General features: G+C 42.0%; 1 protein-coding gene across 3 annotated transcripts in view; it reads left to right on the top strand.

The window, feature by feature from the left end:
* Positions 1–27,059, top strand: part of pard3bb (par-3 family cell polarity regulator beta b) — a 321,269-nt gene that overhangs the window by 224,357 nt on the left and 69,853 nt on the right. For all 3 annotated transcript variants that reach the window (XM_053627241.1, XM_053627242.1, XM_053627240.1), the window contains 2 exons: positions 336–545; positions 7,716–7,941. In XM_053627241.1, the coding sequence (XP_053483216.1) occupies positions 336–545; positions 7,716–7,941 (436 nt within the window). The remainder of the gene's footprint in view (positions 1–335; positions 546–7,715; positions 7,942–27,059) is intronic.

Genomic DNA, 27,059 nt, shown 5'->3' with positions numbered 1-27,059 from the left:
TTAACTTTTAACTCTGTCATGAGTGTGGTGTGCCTTGGGAGAATGGTCCAGCTATTGACTCAGTATCCTTAATCGGCATGCATACTGAATTACTCATGTGAAGAATAGTAAATAACGGATAATATGCAAGGCAGGGGTTTTTTTTTTTTTTTTCCTCCAAGAGCTAATGTGAGTGATTTTGCCTGTGGTCTTCCAGTCGAATTATGGCATACATTATACAGATATTATACAGACTGAAATTGTATTTGGCATAGCATTTAAATTCCACATATGGCGAGGAATCTGCTAGGAAAGAAAACTCAAAGCTAATGGGAATTCTCTGTACCTGTCCTCAGCTTTCTCTGGTGTGGAGCTGGGTCCTACTCTGGGCCTGAAGAAGTCCAGTTCTCTAGAGAGTCTGCAGACGGCCGTGTCCGAGGCTCAGAAGAACGACCTGCTGCTCTTCCACAGGCCTCGAGCTCACATGGTGAGGGGTCGTGGCTGCAACGAGAGTTTCCGTGCTGCAATAGACAAATCATACGATGGGCCGGCTGAGGAGGACGATGGTAAATGAGCACAAAGCACTTTCACTTCTGTTTATATTAACCCAATTTAGCTTGAGCCAAATAGTAGAATTGACTTTACTTGTCTATATAAGGACCATAGTAGGCCTTCTATTTCATCTTTTAGTTTACAGTTCTGAAGTTTTTGAACAAAATGTTAGCTTTGACTAGCACTCTAGTCAATCTTTGCTACACCATCTCTGTGCTCTGTAGTGTGTGGATGGGCTGCATTGCCTCTGCTGTGTTGAGTGTGGATATGCTGCGGTGTCTCTGTGCTCTGCAGTATTTGTGTTCTGTGTCACCGCTGCTATGTTTGTGTAGTTCTTGTTCTGTGTTGTCTCTGTGCTCTGCTGTATTTGTGTCGTCTCTGTGCTCTGCTGGGTTTGTCATCTCTGTGCTCTGCTGTGTCGTGTTCTCTGCTCTGCTGTGTTTGTTCTTTTTTTTTTGGTCTCTGCTGTGCTTGTTTGTTGTGCCATCTCTATGCTCTGCTGTGTTTGACTCTATTCTCTATGTAGATGTTATGTTTTGTCTCTGTGCTATGCTTTATGCAGATGGACCATGTCAACTGAACTCTGTACTGTGCAGTGTTGCCTGTGTGCTGTGCTCTTTGTGTTCTCTCTTCCCTGTTGTGTGTGTGTATATATTTGTTTATATATGCAGATGTGCTATATTGTGCCTGCTATGCACTGTGTAGGTGTGTTGTTGGCACTGTGCTATTCACTGTGTAGATCTGCTCTGTCACCTCTGTGCTATGCACTGTGTAGATCTGCTCTGTCATCTCTGTGCTCTGCACTGTGTAGATGTGCCATTTTGACTCTGTGCTATGCACTGTGTAGATGTGCCATTTTGACACTCTGCTATACACTGTGTAGATGTGCTCTGTCATCTCTGTGCTATGCACTGTGTAGATCTGCTCTGTCATCTCTGTGCTATGCACTGTGTAGATCTGCTCTGTCATCTCTGTGCTATGCACTGTGTAGATGTGCTCTGTCATCTCTGTGCTATGCACTGTGTAGATGTGCCATTTTGACTCTGTGCTATGCACTGTGTAGATGTACCATTTTGACACTCTGCTATGCACTGTGTAGATGTGCTCTGTCATCTCTGTGCTATGCTCTGTGTAGATGTACTCTGTCATCTCTGTGCTATACACTGTGTAGATGTGCTCTGTCATCTCTGTGCTATGCACTGTGTAGATGTGCCATTTTGACTCTGTGCTATGCACTGTGTAGATGTACCATTTTGACACTCTGCTATGCACTGTGTAGATGTGCTCTGTCATCTCTGTGCTATGCACTGTGTAGATGTGCTCTGTCATCTCTGTGCTATGCTCTGTGTAGATGTACTCTGTCATCTCTGTGCTATACACTGTGTAGATGTGCTCTGTCATCTCTGTGCTATGCACTGTGTAGATGTGCCATTTTGACTCTGTGCTATGCACTGTGTAGATGTACCATTTTGACACTCTGCTATGCACTGTGTAGATGTGCTCTGTCATCTCTGTGCTATGCACTGTGTAGATGTGCTCTGTCATCTCTGTGCTATGCACTGTGTAGATGTGCTCTGTCATCTCTGTGCTATGCACTGTGTAGATATGCTCTGTCATCTCTGTGCTATGCACTGTGTAGATCTGCTCTGTCATCTCTGTGCTATGCACTGTGTAGATCTGCTCTGTCATCTCTGTGCTATGCACTGTGTAGATCTGCTCTGTCATCTCTGTGCTATGCACTGTGTAGATCTGCCCTGTCATCTCTGTGCTATGCACTGTGTAGATGTGCCATTTTGTGTCTGTGCCATGCATTGTGTAGATCTGCTCTGTCATCTCTGTGCTATGCACTGTGTAGATGTGCTCTGTCATCTCTGTGCTATGCACTGTGTAGATGTGCTCTGTCATCTCTGTGCTATGCACTGTGTAGATCTGCTCTGTCATCTCTGTGCTATGCACTGTGTAGATGTGCCATTTTGTCTCTGTGCCATGCATTGTGTAGATCTGCTCTACACAATGTAGCACTGTGTAGATGTGCCATTTTGTCTCTGTGTTATGCACTGTGTAGATGTGCCATTTTGTCTCTGTGCTATGCATTGTGTAGATCTGCTCAGTCATCTCTGTGCTATGCACTGTGTAGATGTGCCATTTTGTCTCTGTGCTATGCACTGTGTAGATGTGCCATTTTGTCTCTGTGCTATGCATTGTGTAGATCTGCTCTGTCATCTCTGTGCTATGCACTGTGTAGATGTGCCATTTTGTCTCTGTGCTATGCATTGTGTAGATGCACTGTGGTGTTCATCAATTTATCATTTAGATCTGAAATTTATATATCTCTTGAAGCTGCTTTGTGACAATTTCCATTGTGAAAAGCGCTATACAAATAAAATTGAATTGAATATGTTCTTTGTAGATGTACTGTGATCTCTGTGCTGTGTCATCTATATGCTGTGTTGTCACTGTGCTGTACTAAGCCGAAATGTGTGTTTTATTCATGGCTGTTCTGTGTGGCGTTGTGTGTTGTTGTGTGTGTCCGTTGCTATAGAGGAATGGGAAATGAGGAGTTAAGTGAGCATCTGTGTCCCTGTCATGTGTTTTCTATTTTCTAACACCAGTTTAATTGGCCGTCCTGTGAGAGAGCAGAGAGTATACAGACAGAGAAAGCGAGGGAGAGAGAGGGAAGAAGGAGAGCAGAGGAAGGGAGGAAAGTGTGACAGAACATAGATGTCGCTAATTATGCTCAGTGTGAACAGGCTGGCTCTGACAGATACAGCACAGTTGAGGAACAGCAGTCTCAAACTACACACAATTCAGTACTATTTATTCTACCACAACCACACACCACCAGTGCCTTCTCCTTACTTTCCACCAATGTCTGTTTGAGCATTAAACAATATATAGAGAAGAAATAGAAGCTGAGAAATAAATATGCATATATTTATATATAAGTTCCTTTAGGCTTGGGTTTGCCTTTCCCACACTAATATGGTCATTAGTGGCCAGTTTCAGATAAGACTTTTTTTATATTTTTTTAAATGCTACATTTAGATTGGTATGCCTCCTTCACCACGGGCACAGTTTTTCATCAAAAGCCCAATTTTCTCAACACTTATCCTTTGTTTGCGTCTTGCAGTTGATGTAAACCAATACTGCTACACTGGTTAGACTGCAGCCATGCAAACTTTGCCATGAATTTAACATTGTTTTGCACCTTTAGTAGCTAATCACCTTGAATAAGTACCGTTACTAATGACTAGCTAGCTAAGGATGTGGAAGCTGTTCTGTTTGTATGAGTCTTTTCTTGATTTTCGAACATCAGGTGTGAACTATTTGTATTTTTTTCAAACCAAATTCCAGTTCATTTCATCACTACACCATATTTGTAGCTTTCCACTGGGCTTTATGTTATTCTGCCATTATCGCTGTCAGTGTTTGCCTCCACGTCAAGACATCCAGTTTGCCGCCATCTTCTAAAAATGCAGCGCGTCTTAGAGAAGAGACACACCGGATATTGTTCAGTAAAAAAATAGTTAAAGCCTAAAGTTTAAAACATGGTTTAAAACCTATTCTTTTATCTTCTTCTTCACTGTAGGCCAATCATTATTTCAACTGCTCATCTTTCCTCATGCACACATTTTACAGTAGTGTTAATTCAGACAAATCACCATGGCAACATTTACATGATGTTCGTCATCATCTTTTTTTTTCTTCAGATTATCATACCGCTGCAAATAAACAACACTTTTTAACCCCCCCCCCCCCCCCCCCCTTCATGCGAGAGCATAATTTCTCCTACCAGTCTGATATACTCCCAGCTTTTAACACACGCATGTCTTCAAAACAAACTTTCTGAATTAGTTTTCTCGTTAACACAAATTAACATAATTCTTCCTCTCTCTCCTCCCCCCCCCCCCTTTCTCTGTCTCTGCATTCAGTGAGAACACAGCTGGTGTTTACCGACATGTGGAGACGGTTGGAGACGGATCATTCACACATATTCGCACATGCAGAAACACACACATACACACACGGGTTATGACAACAGCAGCAGTGAGAGGGACAGTAATTAGGCACATAGTGTTTCCCTCACATCTCATTAGCGTCTGTGCTACGGGCTGCTAATCCTTCCGTGTCCAGAGAATAAGGCTAAAAAACCACCTAGTGACTGTGTGTTTGTGTACGTGTGTGTACAGGCACGGATCTGCACATCTACACCAATAACAGACTTGTCCTTCCAGCCCCGATCAATATTCTCTTGTTTAAGCAGCTTTGCAGCAAGCCTTCCTGGCGTTGTTTGTCCACGTGATGTACTCTTCAGATGGCCACCTATGAGGGATTAGGAGTTATGTTTCTCACTCTTACACTCAGGACACAACATGTAAAAAGAACATGAAACGAGAGCGTTTAATAATCCACCTTCTCTTTAAAAAAAAAAAAAAAAAAAAAAAAAAACCCTGTCATGTATCATACATCAGTATGGAGAGCAAATAAAAAGGGAATTAAGGGCAGAATTCGGTTTGCTTTGAAATGGCTTCCTTTGGATTCCTTTCAACTATGTGCAGCTCAATTACAGCTTTGATATATTAGAGCGTGCCGATGGCAGGTAATGCTCTCCGAGCCCTGTTGTCAAAGCGATCCTCTGCCTTCTTCCTCCAGTGTTGTTGCTGCATTTGTATAGATCTCTTTTCGGCTGGCACGGACGTCTCTCGCTTCCTTAATGTGCGATGCAGTGGATTAATAAGCAGGCTGCATACGGATGGGAACAAAAGTGAGTTGGGATGAGAGTTAGTGCTCAGCGAGATCTATCTCTAGCAGTCCTTTGAGGATGCGTCGTATTTCGGAATAAACCTGGTGCTTTGTTGCCACTGCAGCCATTTCTCTATCCGTATGGATTTAAGCGGCTGTTCTACTTTTGTTTATGCAGACTACAGCCTTGGTTAGAGCCCCCATAGAACCACCTCAGCCTTGATCCCAAAGGCGTGCGTGTGTGTGTGTGTGTGTGTGTGTGTGTGTTGCAGCTCAGTTGGGAAGAGGTTTTTCCGCTGTTGCGTTTCTGTTTTATCTCTTGCGTTCAGACAGCAGTACTTTAACTGCAGAGCTGGAACCAAGCTTAAACAGCAGAGCAGAGCCAGTGGCAATTCTCCTTGAACTTTCTCTGAGTTTACTCGTTTAACTCGCACTTAATAACTTAATAACTGATACTGTCTCAACTTTATAGACTGCACTATACCAGGTCTAGTGAAATGTTGGCCTCATGCCAGATGTGGTATAACCAGTGTCCTGGAGATGCTATGATGATCACGTACCTGCTCCGATCAACACACTGCCACCTCCCAAAGCCTACAGAGTGGACACTAAAAAGTGTGTGTGTGTAAATGGAGTTGTATGGAGTTTCCACTCTGTAGGTCCACACACACACGCACTTTTTAGTCTTTATTTATGTTTCTAATGCTTAAACAAACTATAAATACTTTTTGAGGCCAGATGTTTAGTGCACAGATGTTCAAGTTTGATGCCACTGGTTGTACACAGTCTCCCACGTGCACACACACGCACAACTCCAGTTTCGCTACAGAGTACATTAACAGATGGTTATGTTAATGGGTCTTTTGGGGAGTTACTCAGCTTTCCTCTGTCTCCTTCCTCCCTCTCTTGAGTTCCTCCTATTTAATCTATCCTTATCCTGCTATTAATCTATTTAAGGTAAAATTAGACTTGGATTTTTAAATATATATATATATTTATATATATATATATATTCTACAGGTCTACAGGAACAAGTCTATCACCATTGTTCACACGCAATAGCAAGTACACAGCACTGTTCCACCCAACAACTTAAAATTACCCTCTGTCTCTATTTCCAGGATTTTTTATCTGTATGTTGCTTGTCTACACCTCCAATGATGCCAATGATCAGTCAATAATCTTGTGTGATAAAGTGCTATAGAGAATAAAATACTGCCAGGGTGTGTTGGTATTGATTTGGAAATAGCTTGTGTAGGCTCTGTGACTGCACTGACTCTCCCTAATTATAGATGCTATTGCAGGTAACGTCATTATTATGAAGATCTCTCATGGACACCCTAAAGATTTGAACGTCCCACCGTCACCTCTGGTTTGCTCATTAAGGATCAAAATCTACATCTGGATTTCTGCAAAGCTGCTTTAGGGAAAATAAAGTTGAAATGAAATGAAATCTGAACAAGTTCCTTACATTTATAATTAGTTATATTCCATGTAATTAGTTTCAGCGAAGCTGAATCGAAATTGCAATTTTTAAAAATATATTTCACGCAAGTGTTTGAATTTGTTACACGGTTAGAAAGTGCCGCTCTGTCTCCACTGTGATGCTGTTGCACTGTGTGCACACTCTCTGCTCTTTAGGGAGCCATGATCGCTTATAGCGGCCGTCTCGATGGCCAGTGTGTGTGCACGGACGGGTCTGTAGTTTGTCAGCAGGGTCTGTGTTGGTGTTCGGTCACCGCGCTCAGGGAGTCAGCTACAGTGTAATGTCGATTTAGGGCCAGATATAGCACTGCATTGTACTTTGTGCTCGTGTTTGTGTGTTCCAACGGGTGATGCAGTTTTGTTTCTGTAGCGTTATAACGTGGTGAGGTTGTTCTTGTGTCCGGCTGCTCCTGATGTTGAACTGTGTTAGTGTGTGTTAGTGAGCAGAGGTTCAGGACCAGCCGGGTGCGGCTCAGCTCTTGGCATCTCAAGGCTCTGTGCTGGTAGGTCTGGGGGTCACTGTGATTAAAGTGGAGCCAGTATTTGATAGATCTTTTCTGAACTGTGGAGGGAATCGGCCTATTTCGGCTCTGCAGAAGGTGTTTGTAGCGTTTCGGTGAACTTGTAGAATGGAGTTACAGAATTGTAGGTTTTGGTTTGAGAGTGGTCCTCAGACCTCACTACCGTACAGCAGAATTGGTTCAATTACTGATTCATATCATCTGAGCCAGATTCGCATTGGAATTTGGATATGGATTTGTTTTTTAATTGTGTAGAATGCCCTGCATGCTTTCTCTTTCAGCTCATTCACTGCTGGACTGATATTTACAGTGGAAGTCTCTTTCAGTCATAAGTAAATGTATTCTTCACAGTTTTCTCTTTTGTGTGTCCCTAATGTGAAGTATGATGTATTTCCTTGACACCTCTCTCTCTCTTTCTCTCTCTCTCTCTCTCAGATGAGGGCTCGGAGGCAAGCTCAGGACGGGACACCCCAGCTAGCAGCTCCTCACGCCAGGGACTGGGAGACAACGATGAGAACAAGAAGGACAAGAAGAAGAAAGCCAAAGGAAAGAAGAAAGACAAGTTGAAGAGCAAAGGGAAGGACAAGGACAAAAAGAAAGCGGAGGAGGCCACCGAAGATCCAGATAAGAAGACAAAGAAGAAGGGGTTTGGACTTCTGAGGTAGTTTATCTCTTTCACTCTTTCTCTCTCCCTCTTATCTGTGTTTTTCCTCTCCTTTCTCTCCTGAACGCTTCAGAGTGGCAGACCAATGGTGGTCGCGATGCATCGTTTGACCTGGATGACAGAGTGTGATGAGAACGAGCTGAGAAATGGACTGTAATGGAGTTTGTTTCAGGTCACACAGCGGGCTTGAGCCTAGAGCCAACATTACTGGGCACGAATCATAGGGAGTGTGTCCCTGTGTGTGTGTGTGTATGCGTGGTACAACTGCTGTTAAACGGAGCATTCTGCCCTCAGCTCCATATGGCACGTTGTCTGTGTGTCAGTGTGTCTGAATGCTGCCATTGCTAATCTGCATGGCGAAGGGCACACGGGCCAACACATGTCCACATGGCCATTTGTCCACTTTGAGACTATCGCCGTTCTGGAGGGCGGAGCCACCGACTGAGGTGATGCAGAGGACACACTGCATGATTAATTCAGCGAATCAGAGCGCGGGCATCCCGACCAGCTCCACCTAACGGGCAATTAACTTTTTAATTGTTTTTATTTGGCTGGCTACTGGGAGAGCTGAGGAGTGCTGCCATACACAGCAGTGCTGCCACGATACACACTGTGCACTCCAGCAGAGAGAGAAACGAAAGATGCACTCGCAGAGTAAATGATATCAAGCAACTGGCTATACTGTAAGCATTTTAGTGAATTTTAGACTCTAAGGATTTGCGGCAAGACTTAGAAAATGTGGCACGTTGTCAGTGGTGACAAAAATGCTTTTAAAAATCATAGACTTTATGATACAAGAAATGATTTTGCATGTTATTTGCATACCGACTGTGATTTGTTATAAACATACAGTGCAAGTGAGACACAGGTTCCCAATTTGCACTACTACTGTTCTAACTCACAGGTGTCAAACTCAAGGCCAAGCACAGCCCTCTGGCTTTTTTCAGTCAGACAGCACAAAAATAAAATCGAAACAGCCCGTGATGCCTACTACTCAACATTTTCACACTAGACCAGTAGTAACTAGCATGCATACAAGCAGATATACCCAGAGTGAAAATCAGACCCACATCTAAAGTAAGGATTCAGAAACATGTTGGGTGTTGGCCTTCAGTGTGATTCAGTGATTAGTGTGATTCTTTGATGTCTTTAGAACCGGAATCGCCCGGCACAAACACCTACAGTGCAAAATGTCAGAGAAGGAAAGTTGATGGAGCATGAAGGTGAGAGAGATGAGAGACTAAGGATGTATATTTTTTTGCAGAGATAAGCCTGTGGGAGTTCTCATAAAATCACTTCCTTAACATTATGTATTTTTGACATTTGGGAAACAGATATAAGTTGTTTTTATTTATCTGTTTAATAAATGATTCAACTAGTCCTAACAGTTGAATAGTCCCTACAGTCCCTTCCGGAAGTATTGGAATGGCAAGTCCAATTCCTTTTTATAATTTTTTTTTGTTCTTTTTTTCCCTCCTCCTTTCTTCTATATACTGAACACATTTGAATTTGAAATAAAAAGATGAATGAGACGATAGATCGGAATTTCAGCTTTCATTCCCTTATATTTACATCTAGATGTCTACAACAACTTAAAACATGGCACCTTTTGTGGCAGACAATCCGATTTTTATGCAAGCAAAAGTAATGGGACAAATAGTTTTAAAGTAAATGAAAGTAAATAACACTTATTTGTTAGATGCATATCCCTTGCGTGCAATAACTGCATCAAGCCTGTGACCCGCTGATATCAACAAACTGTTGTATTTATTATTTTGTGGTACTTTTCCACACTTGTACTGCAGCTTCTTTCATTTTTTGTTTGTTTCAGAGGTTTTCTCCCTTCACTCTCCTCTTCAGGAGGTGAAATGCTGCTAAACTGGCTTAAGGTCTGGTGATTGACTTGGCCAGTCACCAAGTCACTTGACCTTTCAATTTTTCCCCCCCTGATGAGGTCCTTTGGTGAGTTGGCAGTGTGTTTTTGGTCATTGTCTTGCTGCATGATGAAGTTCCTCCCAATTAGTTTGGATGCATTCCTCTATAAATTGGAAGACAGATTGTTTCTGTAGACTTCTGAATTCATTCTGCTGCTACCATCATGAGCTACATCATCAATAAAGATTAGTGAGATTGTTCCAGAAGCAGCCATGCAAGCCCAAGCATGACACTGCTTCCACCATGCGTAACTGATGAGCTTGTATGTTTTGGATCATGAGCAGATCCATCTTTTCTCCACACTTTGGCCTTTTCATGACTTTGGTAGAAGTTAATCTTGGTTACAGAACTTTTGTGGTTCATCTCTGTATTTCTCTGTGAATTCCAATTCTTCCTGATTCTTACTGCTGATGAGTGGTTTTCATCTTGTGGTATGGCCTTTATATTTCTGCTCTCAAAGTCTTCTTCAAACGGTGGATTGTGATATCTTCACCCCTGCCCTGTGGAGGTTGTTGTTGACGTCACTAACTGTTGTTTTTGGGTTTTTCTTCACAGCTCTCACAATGGTTCTGTCAGCAGCTGTTGTTGTTTTCCTTGACCAACCCGTTCCAGTGATTTCTTTCTTTTTCAGGACATTCCAAATTGTATTGGCTCTGCCCAATGCTTATGAAATAGCTCTGATAGGTTTTCCCTCTTTTCTCAGCTTCAAAATGGCATTCTTTTCTCCCATAGACAGCTCTCTGGTTTTCATGCTGGTTTATCCTTTTTAACAATAAATGCAGTCTTCACAGTCGAAATCGAGGGCTCAAACCAAGAGTACACATTCTATTACTTCTTTAAACTATCAATTTAACAGGGCATAGCTGGAGAGCAAAAGACACACCCATCAGTCACATGTTCCAGTATTTCTGATCCAATATTTTGACTTGGGTCGGTTCAAACAAAAGGTGCCATGTCCTAAATGGTTTAACACATCTAGATGTAAATCTGAGGAAGTGAAAGCTTTCGATTCATCTTTTGATATCAAACACTATTGTCTTCAATGTATAGCAAAAACAATAGAATAGGCCTTGCCGTTCCAATACTTTCGGAGGGGACTGTATTAGCCCTTCTTTTTCTTGAAACATACTATTCTGCTTTCAGCTAGTGTAGGCTATTGGTGTTAATCGAGATAATAGAATAATATGTTAAAATAGCTTCAGTATATGGCCCATCAAGGGCTCACAAAAATGCTGACGTGGCTCGGGCTGAATTTGAATTTGACGCCATGTTCTAAATAGTAGTCTATTATATTAAGTAACATCTGGTGGTGTACTACTGTACCATGCTGTTTAGTATGCGTGTTTGGGAATTGGAACATAGCCGCAGCTTTATAGTGGGCTACAAAGCACACCATAACCTGTGGGTAAAATTAGCTTTCTCTCTGGACAGCACTGAGAATACGGAGCTCAGTGGAGTTATAACCAAATGTAGCTTTGGATTTCATGTTGTGTTCAATAATGTATCAGGTTAAATTCTGCTCAGAATTGACAGACGTTTGCTTGTATAGCTGTGTAAAATTCTTCCCACTTTGTTGAGAATGCTAATTAGCTGATTCATGGGAGTAAGCTTAACATTACCTCATTGTTCCCTGAGTCATACTATTAAAATAGGCTACTGTTAAACTCACTGCTCTGAAATGTCTTGCTTTTTTTAAAAAAAATCATCATCTTAATAGTATGCTTCAGATTCAGGCGAATACAAATATGGTTAAGAAGCAGAAGCTGTCATTCTGAATGTATTAGATTATCTGATGAGCTGCGATTTGGACTGGAGAAATGGACAGTTTATTTTTAAAAAGTCACTTTCATAGATGCTCAGGGACAATTAGAAAATATGTGAAATACTACAATATAGCACTTTCCGAAAAAGAAAGTCAAAAGGACCCAGAAAAATGTTGTAAAACCTCATAGGTTAGCAAACTTTCTCTAAAGCGTGCTTGTTTCACCACGCCTGAGAAAGTTTGTGTGCTTGGGTTTTTCTTTTTCGTCTTTGTTTTTCTTTTCCTTGCAAAAAATAGGTGCGAGTTTTTCTGTCTCAGCTCATCCTCAAGGTGAACCATCACCACTCATCAGAGAGCGAGGGTGACGCTAGCGCTCCTGCCTCAGCTAATCCGAGTTATTGTGGCGAGCCCGTTCTCTGTTTCTTTCTCTCTCGCCTGATTTCCCTTTCTCCTCAGGCGGCACGGAGAAAGATAGCTAGTCAGCAGGCCTGTTGTGGCTAACGCTCGGGCCTGTTGTTCTGAGCAGATAAGCAGTCCTGCACTGCCCTGTTAGTGTTTGACAGAGTAAGGGATGTAAAAGTTCTTTTTTAAAGTGTGTTTCTTTTGGTCAAGGTGCTTTGCTGTGAGCTGGAGAGTAAGGATCAGAGGTTTGGAGATGAGTAAGTGAAATGGATTTTTTTTAAATTTTATTCACAATCTCTGTGAAAAAATAAGAAATATCTTATTACTTAACAACCATGTGTGCCAAAACACTCTCGATAGCCTGGATCTAAAGCACAGAATAACATTTTCCCTAACAAAGAATGATGCCTCTATTTATACCCCGTACACACGGGTGGCATTTTGGTGGTGCATGGCAGCCATCTTTCAGCAAATTGCCAATTTTATTGATTTCACTGACTTCATCAATGGCTGTACTGTTATTCTGGGCAGCATTTAATGAAGCCCAGTAGACTCTGATTGTGTTTACCATTGTCTGGCTTCACTTTGGACAAACACTGTATTTTTATTTTTTTTGGCTAGGCCACCTCGCCTGAAGCTGTCTCACATCCTCTGCACTTCCATCTGTACATTATTTACCACTTTCTAGTAGTGAATGGTGGTTGCCATCCACTGACCATGACCATATTAGTGTCTGTGTGGGTGATCATGCAGATGTTGGCCACTGGCTGTGTGAGCCAGGACGATGCCCTGCAGCCTGGTGATAAAGGGATGAAGTGGAGAGGAATAAAGGCTGGACTTAACAGCACTATAAACCCCTCTAGTTCTACAGACAAACACGATTCAAATGTGCCCATCATATCTTGCACCTGTTTAAAAATAGCTGGTTTATGGCAAGCTAAATGGTTAAACGGTCTGGAAACGGTAACGATTTACACCTACCATTTGAAATATATGGGAAAAACTGTACGCTGTCTGTGGGACAGATGTTTAGGCTGTTTTTAATGTTTCTGTAGGAAGGGGAATCACTTTCCTGCTTGCATGTGGGACTGATATTTAATGTTTGTTGTTATGATAGTTGACCATTGAGAAAAATAAATGAATACAATTCTAGACTAGGCATGTATACTCAGGAGAATGTGCCACTGTCTGTGTTTACTCGCATGTGCTTTCTTCTAATTAGCTGACACCTTTCTGTATTTTATGTGTGTGAGCGAGAGAGAGAGTGCAGGCAAGCATGTTTTTATATCCTATCCCCACAAGGATAGGAATATCTGACAGTTTTGACCTTCTGTGGACATTTGGCTGGTCACCATGAGGATAGCTGCTTTCCTTTTTTGTTTTAAAAAAAAAAATAATAAACTGACTTTTATTTAAAAAAAAATAAAAAAAGAGCCAACATTTTTTCTTTTGGTTACTGAGGTTAAGGTTAGGGTTGAATTTTGCTAAAGTATTGCTATAGCACGCCTGTGTGTGTCTGTGCCTGTGTATGTGTGTACAACAGAGAAAAGGTTTTGCCCCAGGTGGTGAATGGGGTCCATTAGGATGTTTTACATCCTGCAGACAGATGGGGAATCTGAAAGGCCTGCCAAATATCTCCCGTTCTGCTGCTGTGCTAAAATCATACATGCACACACACACACACACACACACACGGGACCCCTTTACGTCATACTGCGCCATTCTAAGCATGCAACACACAGCCTAGTTTAACCTTTATTGCAAAGCCAGCCTTATTATGTAGATAGTGATCTCAATGTAGTGCGGTGTGTATTGAAGCCATAACTCCAAACAGATCAAGTCTCTGTGAACCAGCGCAACTTTAAATGACTCCAGATTATGTCTTACGATAGAGCCCTTTATCTCAACAGCTCCACCACGATTTATCACAAGTGAAATATTAAATAATCAAAGCCAATCAGATGTGATTGCATGTAATTACAGCTATTCATTGCCTCCTTTTCTTTTTTTCACTTTTAAAAGGCACAAAATATGAGTGTCCCATTAATGCAATTGAGTCCCAGTTGTTTTGCCTTGTAAGGCTGTAAATGTAGGTCTTTGACACCGGCTGTGTTTGGCACAGTGATGTTTATGCAACATAAAAGATTACTTGTATTTGTGTGAACTGGGGTGCAAGAGGGAAAGGGGGAAAAAAATGGAGTTGTGGGTACTCAAGTAAGATGGCTATGAATATAAAAAAAAACATTTTTATAGTCATAGCTCTGCTAAACGTTTTAAGCCGAGACCTTCAGCACATTCAACAGCATGTTGTTAAGAGAACAGATCACGTTGTTTTAAATCAAAACGATCACAGTGTGAACATCATGCATTGCAGAGCTTTATACCACAAAGCTGTTAAATCCTCGATTCTGATTGGTCGTAAAGTGTATGATTAAATATCATTTCTGTAGTTCACATTTGAGAGAAAAAAAAAGAAAGGCTATAGTATAAGTAAGAGTGGGGCCTAACGAACTAAAAATGGATATGAATTCAGACAAAAACAACCAGACACAAGAAAGACCTGCAAAGAAAAGACGTCTAATTCACCATTTTCATCATCAGCTTTTCAGTTCTCTGCAATTGCATCCAGATTTAATTCCTGTTTTAATAGGCTTATGCTAACATGATTAGCTAGTTTGTTTTCCTTGCTGACTTTCTGAATCTCAGTATATGCCTCGTGTTTGGCTTTACGAATTATGCTGACTGTGTGAATAAATTGAAGGCCTTTTTTGTTTTCCCGCTGATGCTTAACCTATGACATGAGGCAGTTACTACATTACCTGCTGCAGGAAGCACAGGAATACTGATTGTACAACATAAACATGAACTGCAATTCTGCTTTAATTTCCAGAAATTCTTAATGGCTCCAGAGAGATCGATAAATGTGTCAGCTTTTTTTTTTTTTTTTGGTTCTAACTAACCAAAAAAACTTACAGTTCAGTATGGGTGCTAATATTTTAATGTTGTACATCGTAAGATAATTGTTTTTATTCATTTTAAGCACCGCTCATTTAAAGTGGCGATAATCTAGCCATTGGCTTTTCTGTGTTTAAGATGTCTGTGCACTGGAGTTATCTTTATACTTTGCACTATCAAGATAAAGTGTAATACCAGTCAGAATCAGATATCACACCCCTCCAATGCACACACACACACACACGCAGGTGCACAGACGCATACACCTCAAATCAGTCTCTCAGAATCTCATCTCAACACATTTACTGTTGCTGTGAGCTGTGTGTTGAGAGGTGAGATGATTGGCGATGAGGCAGGCAGGTTTAGACCTGAGGGAGCAGGGCACTGGATGATGCTTGTGAGGTTTATCATGAAAGTATAGTATTTATAGGAGCGAGAGAGAGAGAGACATCAGGGTTAGGAAAAAAAGCATGGGCTCAATGCCCGAGTTAACTAATCTAACCGTGAATTCATTCATTTAGATGAACCTGCATTTAGGGCGTTTTCAGACTTGGCCCAAATACTCAAGTCTGCACTCTGGACTGATTCTGTGCTCCTTTGGGTGTGGAGCTCATAATCGGAGGATTGCCTGAAGAGGGTAGAAGAATTTTTTCCGAACCACGGATCGATTATGCAATTCCATATATAACTTTTGTACACGCCGTTTTCCAAAATGGCAGGTAGTATGTTTTCGAGAGCAGAGATCGCATGACGGTTTGTTGGAAGTGTGTCCCAGACCAGCGTTTTCAGGAGGACCCGGGTTCGGTTTTCTGGACCGTTGCCGTCTGGAAAACAGCTTTCGCACGTAGTGAAACATAGTGAACTCTTTAGCAAGTCTCAAAAAAAATGCAAGTGTGAAAACAACCTTAATGAATCAGGATGCAGTTACAAGAGTAATCTACCTAACACTTTTCTTCTAAACTTGGCGTGTGTGTGTGTGTGTGTGTGTGTGTGTGTGTGTGCGCATTTGTGCATATGTGTGACTGAAGGCTGGCATGTCTGCCCTTTAGCGACTCTGCTAATAGTCCCTAAAAGGAGAGAAGAGAGGAGCAGTCACAGATGGTGCTGCTTATATATTCCCTTTCAGAGGCCGACAGTGATGGAGCAGCACCCTCACCCAGCTACATGACTCCCTCCTCCTTCTCATTGTTTAAGCGTTTCCTCCTGTCTGTACTCTTGTGTTTGCTCTCCTCAGCACTTTTGATGTGCAGGAGACAGCTGCTGCATCTGGCTTCCATTAGCCAACACCTACTGCATAAACAGTGTACACTTACAGACGGGAGCATGTTCTTCCCTATGAGATTGTCCTGGAAGATTTTAGAGTGACACGACTCTGTCCAAATTCACCACGACGACGATGATGATCAAAAATGGGAACTTTGTACATGCTAAAACTGGTCAGCATCTAAGAGACAGCTGCCACCACTGACGCCAAGCTCACCTTTAAAAGAGCAGATAATGATCTCGAGTGGAGATAGGTTTATCCTTTAAAGGTTGTGGCCTTCTCAGTCCAGAGCTCTCCATGGTAACAGTATCACAAGCAGGTTGCGGGTGGCTGTTGCCTTTAGATTGAAGCCTGGCATACAGAAACCGGTCGGATTAGTGGGCTTTCCATTCTAGATCTCCATATAAATCCCTGAAAGCCACTCTTTTGATGGAAGTTCAATCATAGCTTCTTTGATTTCCAAGATACAATGTCCTGATTAAGATTATTCGCTGAATGGGGAAATCCATGAATACGTGATTGCGTCTGGCTTCTGAAAGGACAGCGACAGCGGCTTGATTCAGCCTCCTCGCTCTCCCGCGTGTCTGAATAGCACCTCTGTGCCGAGCTTCTTGTTCCGTCTTATTCCACTTTTCATTATCGGGGCCGTTCCTGCCTTTGATTACATTAACGAGAGGAGATGAGCCGCGGACTCGCTCAGGCCGGTTTCCGAGTTCTAACAATCAGAGACCTGCCTCAACTGCAGCGTGGAAAGAACAATCTTTTGATTTGGAACTATATATGGGAACGTCAGCTTACCTGTCAGTCCCTTTATCCCTTGTTTTTCTCACACTGTTTCTGTTTATCTGCCAAAGATCAGCTTGTATAGTATATGTATTGTATAGTAGTAGTCTAGTACAGTACAGTAGTCCAATACTGTGTATTTATAAGTGTCTTGTCACAATAGGTGACTTTGTGATAAATCTGGAAAAGGTTACTGGCATCTGGAGATTCTCACTCTGTCTGTGTTTACGAGAAGACGGTGAGATGGACAGTCTCTCATTGTTTTCAGTCAGAAGAATTACCTCAGAATTAGCTCAGTAATTCTTCCGACTGCAAAGAATGAGAGAAAGCTGTAAGCGACTCTTTTGTGTATGTTTCTAATCTAATCTTGACCCTTTTTGTGTTTCTGGTTTATTTCTGAAATGCTTGTGATTGTTGTGATGCACACCATACAGCAACACATTTCCCTTTGCATTAAACTCTCTCTGTAAGAGTGTGTGTATGTATTTGAACCAGAGAGTGAAATTCAAACTCACAGCGAGGAGCGGAGCGGTGCCATTTTGCCCAGTGTGAGAAGTGGCTTTTTCAAACATTGTAGCGTCAGTGCTTTTACTCATTCTGATTTCGGTCCGAAATCGCCCCAGTATACCCCACACACACAAAAACAGCCCATTATTCAATTTGATGATGCATTTGTTGACAAGCCTGGAGTTTGCTGAGTAATTTCACATGGACAGTGCGAAAATGATCAAAAATGGTTAATTAAAACTACTAACAGTAAGTGTCAGTATGTGAGCGGTGTGATTAGAGAACGCTTCGAGTGGCGAGTGAGCGAGGAGCGGAAAATAGAAAAGCTGGAGTGGAGTGGGAGTGATTATAGAACAGTTTGAGTGGAGAGAGGAAATTGCTGCCGCTCCACTCCACTCATATACTAAGACTCGTATGAACGGCAAAAAATGCTATTGTTAGCCATTGGATTGAAAAAGAAGAGTGCTGTTAGGCAGATTTTCAGGAAAGAAAAAAAAAACAGCGAGGAGTGAGAATGTAAGCCAGTAAAATCGGTACTGAAAAGTGGAGGAACGTTACTAGTTCATCACTTCGCGTTTAAACGAGATGACCGTCTCGGTCCCAAGTTTAGTCTAAAACATGTCAAGCAGCGGTGGATAAAACTTAAATAAACTAGAATTCTGAGAGTGGATTTCATACGGATTACTTTAGTAATCTTACTGGAGTAAATAAAAGATAAACTTTTATGTTACATTGTTTTACCTCATGTCTAAATATCAAATAGTGTACACTAAATGTAGTGTGTGTGTGCGCATGCTTTTTATTAAACATGCAGGTCGTGCTGTCAGAAGCAGCAGACACCCTTTCCTAACCATTATTTGTGTTTATGGGTGGTGCAGTCACTGATTTGTGCTTTAGCTATGCTAGCCTTGACTGGAGCGCTTACAGAAATAGCCTGTGTGTGGAAAATGAGAGAGTACAGCTTCTATTGGCAAATCGTTGAGCTCTGAAGACATGCGTTCCTGACAGAGGCAGAATTAGCTTCCCCTTCACCATATGCTGTCCTTATGTGTGTTTTGTGAATGACAGTTCCACTCCCATGCTCTGTACTAAAATGCACACTGTGTGTAGACGTTGCCTTTCAGTGTAAATTGTGGCCGTAAAAGCAGGAGAAAATCACAGCTCCAGGCTCCAGAGACTCTTTGCCCCGGACAGCATGTATCTGACAGTACAACTAACACGCCAAACCATGATATGTCACTCACTAGAGGTCTTGTTTAGTACACATTACAATATTCTAGCACTAAGATTGAGAGTCAGTGATAGTATTTGACGATTGTAAGAAGTGTTAATTCCCATTAGTGACACAATTCATCATTTTAACTGTGGAAGTGAAACTCTGAGATGCTGCTGCCCTTCCAGGAAACCAGTGATCCTTTGTGTACACTTGTCTGCTTTTCCACCACTTTGAGAGCCAAATTCTTATGTAATCTTAAGAATAATAACTGTTATTGTCAGTGGTGCAAACATGGGAACCATGTGAAAATTATGTTTTCCTGATTTCTCAGCCAAAGAATGTAAAGTCAGACTAAACAATAAATGAAATAAAATCCAATCAAATTTACCTGGTGGAAAAGCTAATTAACTGAAGAGGAAAAGATGTGGAACATTAAAGATGCACATTTGTTTCTAATAGCAGTTCATTTTATTTCAGTAACCAAAAACGAATGAGATCATTTCATAACGTCCCTTCCAGTGAATTGGCTTTTCCACCAGGTGAGTTTTATTGCCGTTCAGTCAGACTATGGCTTTAGCTGACGGAGCATAGTTTCAGGTACTCGCCCCATGCTAACTATGCTAACAAGATTTAACAGGTGAACAATCAGAGGCGTTGAACCGTTAGCATGACTTGCTAAGGTCACGTCCAGTGCAGCTAGCTAGCATTATTTGTAGTCGGGACTGAATTTTGGATGACTGAGGGACTCTGTTTTCCTGTTTGTACTTTCAAAAATGCACTAAAATGCAATGTCAGTTACTCCAACAGAGTGACACAACTGACATTTGAGCTGATTTCCTTTTTTTTCCCTGCATGGGAGCATCATCAGAAGTGTGCAACCAAGTATAGCATCATGGGAGCACTGGTAGTGTGTAAGAGAGATTTAAAAATAAAAAAAAAATAAATAGCGATCCAAAGTCAAATCCTTCAGCATCAACGCTCTTTTGACAGATACGTGATTTTGTTCCTTGTATTAGAATTAGCCGTAGCCATTTCAAGTAAGGATGTTTCTTCAGGACTACTGGTTTGGAGATGTACTATCTAATATTGTAAAAAAAATAATAATAATAATAATAAGCTGTACACTGGTCAGATCCATTTTTAATAACTATTGTGAACATTTCTTGAGATTGCCATGGCGATGTAATGATACCCCTGACATCACCATTCCTTGTTTCCTGCCCAGTGGCATGTTATTGCTAGAACCAAAAAGATTTTGGCGATAGGGAACCAGCTCTTTTACACTGGACAACAAAAGTTGGGCTCCAGAATGAGTACCGCTATCTTGCAGGTGGAAACATTAAATAAATATATTTGGATGGAGACCCCGGTCACACATTTACACGCTGACCCCACACAAGTATTTTTGTGTGCGTGTGACTCTGATCTTTTCTTGGGTTAGAACAGATTATTAAAACGTAGTAGTTTATTTTCTCTGATAACTGATCTGAAGATAATAAGAGAAGAAAATTACATTATAGTGGTATTTAATTACGGCACGTTTCTGGATGAGTAAATGAAGATGCTGGAAAGGAACATGGTCAGCAGATACATGATGAACTAACCCTAATAATCTCATTTAGTAAAGATGTTTTCTGCCATCGCTGATTTATAGTCGTGATTAACAAAGCAGAACTTTGATAAGATCATTTGCAGTAGGACGAGCGATTATAAATCACAGAAGTACGTAGGTTGAGTTCGTTTTCTGTGTTATCCTCAGCCTATTTGTGTGCCATTACCCACCTGCTTGTCTATTAGTTTCCAAGCCTTGCTTTGCACTAATGTCTTTGGAGTGGAGGATGATGATTACGCTGGAGGATGACAGTGTAATTTGTGCTATTACAGGCCTTTGTGGCTAATGTTAACAATGTGCACAGTGTGCTAATGAACAGGACAGATTAGTGGAGCTCTGAGCATGAGTATGATTATAGCCTATGCCTCGTAGGCTTTCCCTCCATATTTGGTATAATGGTCTGGTATGAGCTTGCTCAGTGACCACGAGCTAAACTGCAGAAAGCTCTTAAAAACACCTAATAGTGAATACACTCAATAGATTTTTGGCCCGTCTTTCACGTTGGCTCAGTACTAAGCTTACGTTTATTGATGGATTTCTTTGCTTAGAGCAGAAATGCGCTTCTATCCTTCAGAGGAACGAAAAATCCACAGTTCAGCATATATCACAAGGGTGCGCTTTTTAGCTGGAGAATTTGCGTGAGCTTCTTTCTTCCTCTAAGCCACCCCGAGTCTGTTTGCATTTCACGGTAAGTCAGAAGACAGTCACAACCAAATGAATTATAGATTTCCTCCTCAAGCTGGACATATTCCTCAAACCGTTCTGTCATTTACGGAGGCTTTACCAATATGCAATGTCAGTCAAGTGTCGGAGGCTGGCAAGAAAAAAAATCATTTCAAGATGTGTGTGGGAATATTTATGAATTAATAAACTTAACCGATCTGAGCGTATTTGTTGTTTTGTTTTTTTTTCTGTCAGCCATGCAATCACTAGAGCACTTTTCATTTATGAGCAGTAATTCCTCTGAGCCTGAGTTCTAACCGTTTGGTTTGCAGGCCTCAATGTTAGGCTTAGATACAAATCAAATTTGTCAACATACGGCTCCATCTTGAAAAACAAATGGAGCACAGCAAATCCACAAATGTTCTCCAAGGTTCTACGGGGTTAAGTTGGAACAAAGAGGATGATGGACGCGGGAAAAGTTCTTCCAAACTTTACCAGAGAATCTGGTGGTGAGCACAAGCAGGATCCAGAGACTCGGGCAGAGGAAAGGCGTTCTGCTCGGCAGTCTGTTGCGTTGTCCATCCAGCCCTGTCCTTCTGCTCCATACCACTTAAACTAGGGTTCTTCTAGTCCTTCTGTTTTCTTTCTCACTCGCTTTCCATTGTTCTGTCCATCCATGTTCTGATAATCTTGCACTTATAAGCTTACAGGCCTGGACCCGATTGCCAAAGCAGAAGGACAGCATCTTGTTAATGTGCGTTAGCACTGCCAACCAACATTCATTTTAATGTGCAGTTGTCTCTCCGAGCCGCCCGGGACAGTGTCTCTATACGTAATTAGCAGGCTGTTTGCTCGACGAGGTGTGATGAGGCTTTAGCTCGTCAGCGCCGCTCAAAGCTGCTAATGTATGCAAGCGATGCGGCTGGCATGGCAGCAGTGGGAGGTGTAGCGTCAAACGGCCAGGAGGTTCTCACTGTGATGGCCAGTACAGCTGGAACACTGCTGACGCCACATGGCACTTTTTCTCGTCTCTGAAAATGTACTGGCCTGCCACGGATTACACACCAATCTCTCCAAAGTCCTGTTGTGTGACTCATTATATGTCTCAAGAGCATAGGCCATCACCCCTTTCTGCTCTTGTTTTAGTGAAGAAAAGCTTATGCAAGGTGGTCTACTTTGTATAATATTTAGCTTTCCCATTGGCCACCTTTCGGATAGAACCCAGACGCGAGAGCCATTAAAGGCTGGACAAAGCCTGTAATGGCATGGTCTTCTGAAGGCTGCGAGATGAAAAGGAAGCAGTTATGTTCCATTGGAGGAAAAGGCACCCTACACAATTACGACTTGAATGACCATCATCAGGCAGAGAGCTATTGATTGGCTTCCTTTGCCATTACTCTACTCGCATGCTCAAAGCCAATCTAACCCAAGATCTCTCGGGGAAGTTAAGCACCTCTCATCTAACTTATAATAGAGAGAGGCAGACAGGAATGGGGGGTTAAGCTAAAGAGTAAAGACAGGTGAATGCTTCCAGAAGTGGTTAGTTGGTTACTTCCATCAGAGCTTCACAGCTGTGATTGTAGTGCCAGTCCAATTATTGGCAGCCTTCCTTTGTTCGAGTTTAGCCCCTATTCTATCAATATTAGCTGCCTAATGTGAAACCGTTCCACAGGTTTCTAGCACAAAACAGCCAAATCTGGTTTTTGGTACGAAATCAAGAACCGGTGGCATTAGGAGCTCAGGGTCTCATTATCTTATCACCATGGCAACAACTTCAACAGCTAGTTATTTGGTAAGAACCAAACTGTGAACTGCGAAGTGAGACTGGAAGATTAATCCTGAAATTATGTATCGCAAGCTCAAACCATATTGCATGCTAATAATCCTTGTGCTGGATATAAATGCAAAAGAATTTGAATGTAAAATGGTGGGGCAAAATAGGTTCAGAGCTGAAGATTGGTTCTGCAGTCAAACACAGGCCAGTTGTCACCGTCATGGGCATCTTGTCAGTAGGAAAGGGGTATCTGATGTTTACAGAGAGTCTGGACGTTTTCGAGAGGTTAGGACTCCCTCCTCTGCAGCCCACATGCCCGGCTTCAGTCCACTTGCTTTTGATCTGCCCAGATGAAGGTGCACTTACCTGTCCTGCCTCAGATCCATCCATCAGAGAAAGCATCATCAGTAATTCTGTTTGATCCTTTCTGAAGGTATAGGACAATGAAAGGAACCTGACTCGATTCTTTACAGCCGTCCCACTGGAAAACATTGCACATGCACATTGTACTGAAAGCACTCCGACTGACAGGAAGCTGCATTTGAATGTGAGAGTCGTTTTGTTGCTGGGAAAAGCCCTCAGGTCTGGGGTTGGGGTTGGCATGTTAATAGTCACATGAGAATAGAGCACTAACTGATTAAGACGCTGTCCTGCACAAGCTCACTGATGAGCTGCATATGTTAATGATTGGTGTGCGTGCTTTTGTGCATACTTGTGTGTGCGTGTGTGAGTGAGTGTGAAATCCAGGTCAAGAGCCCAGACTCTGGAGGGCCTTTGTTGGTTTTCTGTGCCATACCCTGGGGGTCTGTGTGTGTGTGTGTGTGTGTGTGTGTGTGTGTGCGTGTGTGTGTGTGAGCGGTCCATTTAATTGTGCTCACTGTCAGAAGCATACAGTCTTCTATTAAAGTGTAAAATTACTGGAAATTACCGCAAATTATTCTGTGATTAGAGTCACATTTGTCAAAAAAAAAACAAAAAAAAAAAAAACTATTACTGCCTGGCTCTATGCGTTGTCCTCACTTTAAATGTAAAAAAAATGTTTCTTTTAAAAAAATGTCTTTCATTAATGTATTGTATTTGATCAGTGTTACAGTGATTATTCGGGCAATGTTAGCTTAGCATTGTCAGCGGATCATTATTAGCTTTAATGATGGTCTCCTTAATAGTGCAGCTCATTGTATTATAATTACAGATCCAGTGATGTAGGGCGGATCCCACTGACACTGAAAAGAAGCGAAAGGGACCTTTTGTGGATTTACTCACTCATGTCACTAACCTCTTCTCTCACATACACACTCACTCTCTTCAGCCAAAGTAGCCCCTGGTATCTGTAACCCCACCCTTGAGGCATCCAGTGCCACTCAGCTGGACAAAAGGCCTGCAGGGGTGTGTGTGTGTGTGTGTGTGTGTGTGTGTGTGTGTGTGTGTGTGAGAGAGAGAGAGAGAGAGAGAGAGCCAGAGAGAGAGAGACTCAGAAGCACAGATTGTCTCTTTTTTTCCTCCTCTTTTCTTTTCTTGGCTGTGTCATTTTGTTTCTTTGAGATGCACATGTGTGGCACTTCCTTTAGTCCTTTTCATGAAGTGATGTCCACCTGGTCCTCTCACCCAATTCAGTTCATCCATTAGTATGCACTCATTAGAGGGAGTCCTCTTACTTTCTGATGTCCTTTCTTTCTCCTTTGTCTGCACTCTTTGTTTTGTTTTATCCGTCAGTCTCTCTGAACCTTTCCCCAGCTTTCACTTTCTTGCTTGAATCTTTTCTTGTTTTGATCTTCTTTTTTTTTTTTCTCACTCTCATTCATGTTAGATGTCAGATGTTGGATAAAATCATGTTAGATTTGTTCTGTCTATTTTCTGTGTTCTTTTCTTAATTCCCCTCTGTCTCTCTCTCTCTCTCTCTCTCTCTGTCTCTGTGTATGTGTGAATTCTCCAGTTCCTCCGCACTCTCTCTCTCTCTCTCTCTCTCTCTCTCTCTCTCTCTGACTCAGCTCTAAGGTGTAGAAGTGGTGTATGAGTTGAATTCTGGCTGCCCCAGAGCCTGGCAGGTTCCTTACCCACCCTTCCCACAGTCCTGTGCCCTCCTGCCTGGCTTTGACACAAAACAGATGTCCCTGCAACTCTAGGTCTGTCTCTCTGTCAGCACTCAGCATCATGTACCCAGGGTGCCATTAAGCGTACCACCCCTGCCCGCTCCCCTCAGCTTTCATCAACATTATCCTGCAAGCATGGAGAGTGGTGCATAGCTCTCTCTCTCGGACCCCCCAACTAGCCAAATGGAGGGACATAATTACAGGCATTTTGCTTTTCATAATGGCCAGATCTAGGGGAGTGATGGAGGTGTGGGCTGCACAGAACCCATTTGTTCCTGCTGATTTGAGCACAGTTTCGCAGTTTCTCTGATTAAGGTTGGGAAATGGCGCGAGCTCACTAGTCCAGCAGTAGATGATTTAAAAAGAGGAAAGTTTTAACCAGAGCCAAGCCAGGAATGATAGAGCCAGCAGTGACAGACTGTGTGTGTGTGTGTGTGTGTGTGTGTGTGTGTGTGTACTCCGTGGCCTAGCTGCCTAAAAGACAAACTGACAGCTCTCAGGGTTTGGACTGAAGATTTTTATTAAAAGTTCTTCTCTAATGCAACTCTGCTCTAATAATCATAAATGAAATACAGAATGATGGAATTATTTTGATAATGCCAAGGGAGTAAGATTAAAATGTCAGGATCGGTCTCCTCAGTGTCCTAGCACGTTTATGAGACTTTTTTAATAGAGTCACTGCCTTCACTCACTTATCTCAGTTCTCTTTCCTCAGATTCAGCGATCATGTTTAAAGCTTGAGATACGTTACGCTATGCTATATTAAATGATTTTGCTCTCTGTAGCTCTCGTTGTCAGTAAAGAAGTACGTATGTACATAAAGAAGGAAGAGAGGCACTAACTGATTAAACTCTCAATACTCTTACATATCCTTCCTGTTAGTTTCCCTGTATTTTAGCGTGTTTATTTATTTGAAGGTGCATGTGAAGTAAAGGTGTGTGTGGCCTCTCTGTAGCACAGATGGCGTGTTCGAACTGGCTGTGTTTTATGCTAATGAGCAGAGGAACATGCAGTGCTGTTCTGTCTTTGCTCTCCTGTTGAATATTCAGCATTCACTCGCCTGTTTTCTCTAATAACTGGAGAGCATGCTAATTAATTCATCAGGCTCAGCTGCTAATTGGCTGTTTGAACAACCCCGACGCGTTCAGTAGGTTTCCGTCTGCCAATCAGGACTCTCTGAATTGTTCCATGTCGCTGCATTGTCTACCCATTCCATTGATGTGTGTCCAAGTTGTTGTTTTTTTTTCATTATTATTATTATTATTTTGTAGCTCAGCTTTTGTCATCATTTAATGGCCTCATATCTTTTGCAGATATTGAGAATGAACAGTGTGTTGTGTCAGGAATGTTAAGCCACTAAAGCGTATTTTTCTAGCCTGGCTCGTCTTTCTGTTTCCTGATTGGTTCATTTACTTTCTCCAACTGGCACCTATTAAGCTGCTATGGAGACGGCTCTCATTATTTCAGCTCAGGCCCCATCGGGAGCCACGGACAGTCGCAAAGGTCAGAGCCGTGACATCACCGCGACCGCAGCTAATCTCATTTGAGCTCTGAATCCTGCAGTAATCGGACTCCTCTTGTCAGTGAAAGCACATGAAAAGGCAAGTCAGGAATTAAGAGAGATTTAATTTCCTTTCTTTACATATTTCTCATACTCGCACAGACTGTCACAAACCCATATAGGGAAGCTTTTTTTTTTTCTTTTTTTTATTTTAATAATCTTCTCTTGACTTGTGTGAATGTGTGTGCTGTGTCCTGTGCGAAAGTGTTTCTGTAGACCTTTGTGAATGTTTTTCTTTTCCCCCGTGTGTATGTGTGTGTTTTTGAGAGAATGTGTGTGTGCTTTTCTCAGGAATAGTGTGTAATGAATATGGAGAGGCTGCAGAGAGAGCTAATTAAAGCAGGCAGGCTTTGCGCTGGTCTGCAGGTGTCCTGTAACACTCCTCCTCCCCATCACACACGCGCACACACACACACACACACACACACACACACACACACAAAGACATAGACTTTAAGGTTAGATTTCACTATCTAAACAAATTCCTCTCATAAATATCAGACAAGTGATGAAAGCAAGTGATAAAAAGAGACATCATATCATCGGTCTTGTGTACCTAAATATTAGACTTGTATTACTGTATTATAGTGA

The sequence above is a fragment of the Ictalurus furcatus genome, chromosome 6 (genome assembly GCF_023375685.1).
Source record: "Ictalurus furcatus strain D&B chromosome 6, Billie_1.0, whole genome shotgun sequence".
Classification (NCBI taxonomy): Eukaryota; Metazoa; Chordata; class Actinopteri; order Siluriformes; family Ictaluridae; genus Ictalurus; species Ictalurus furcatus.
Note: the sequence above shows the minus strand (reverse complement) of the source record. Positions and strands in the feature narration are given on the sequence as shown.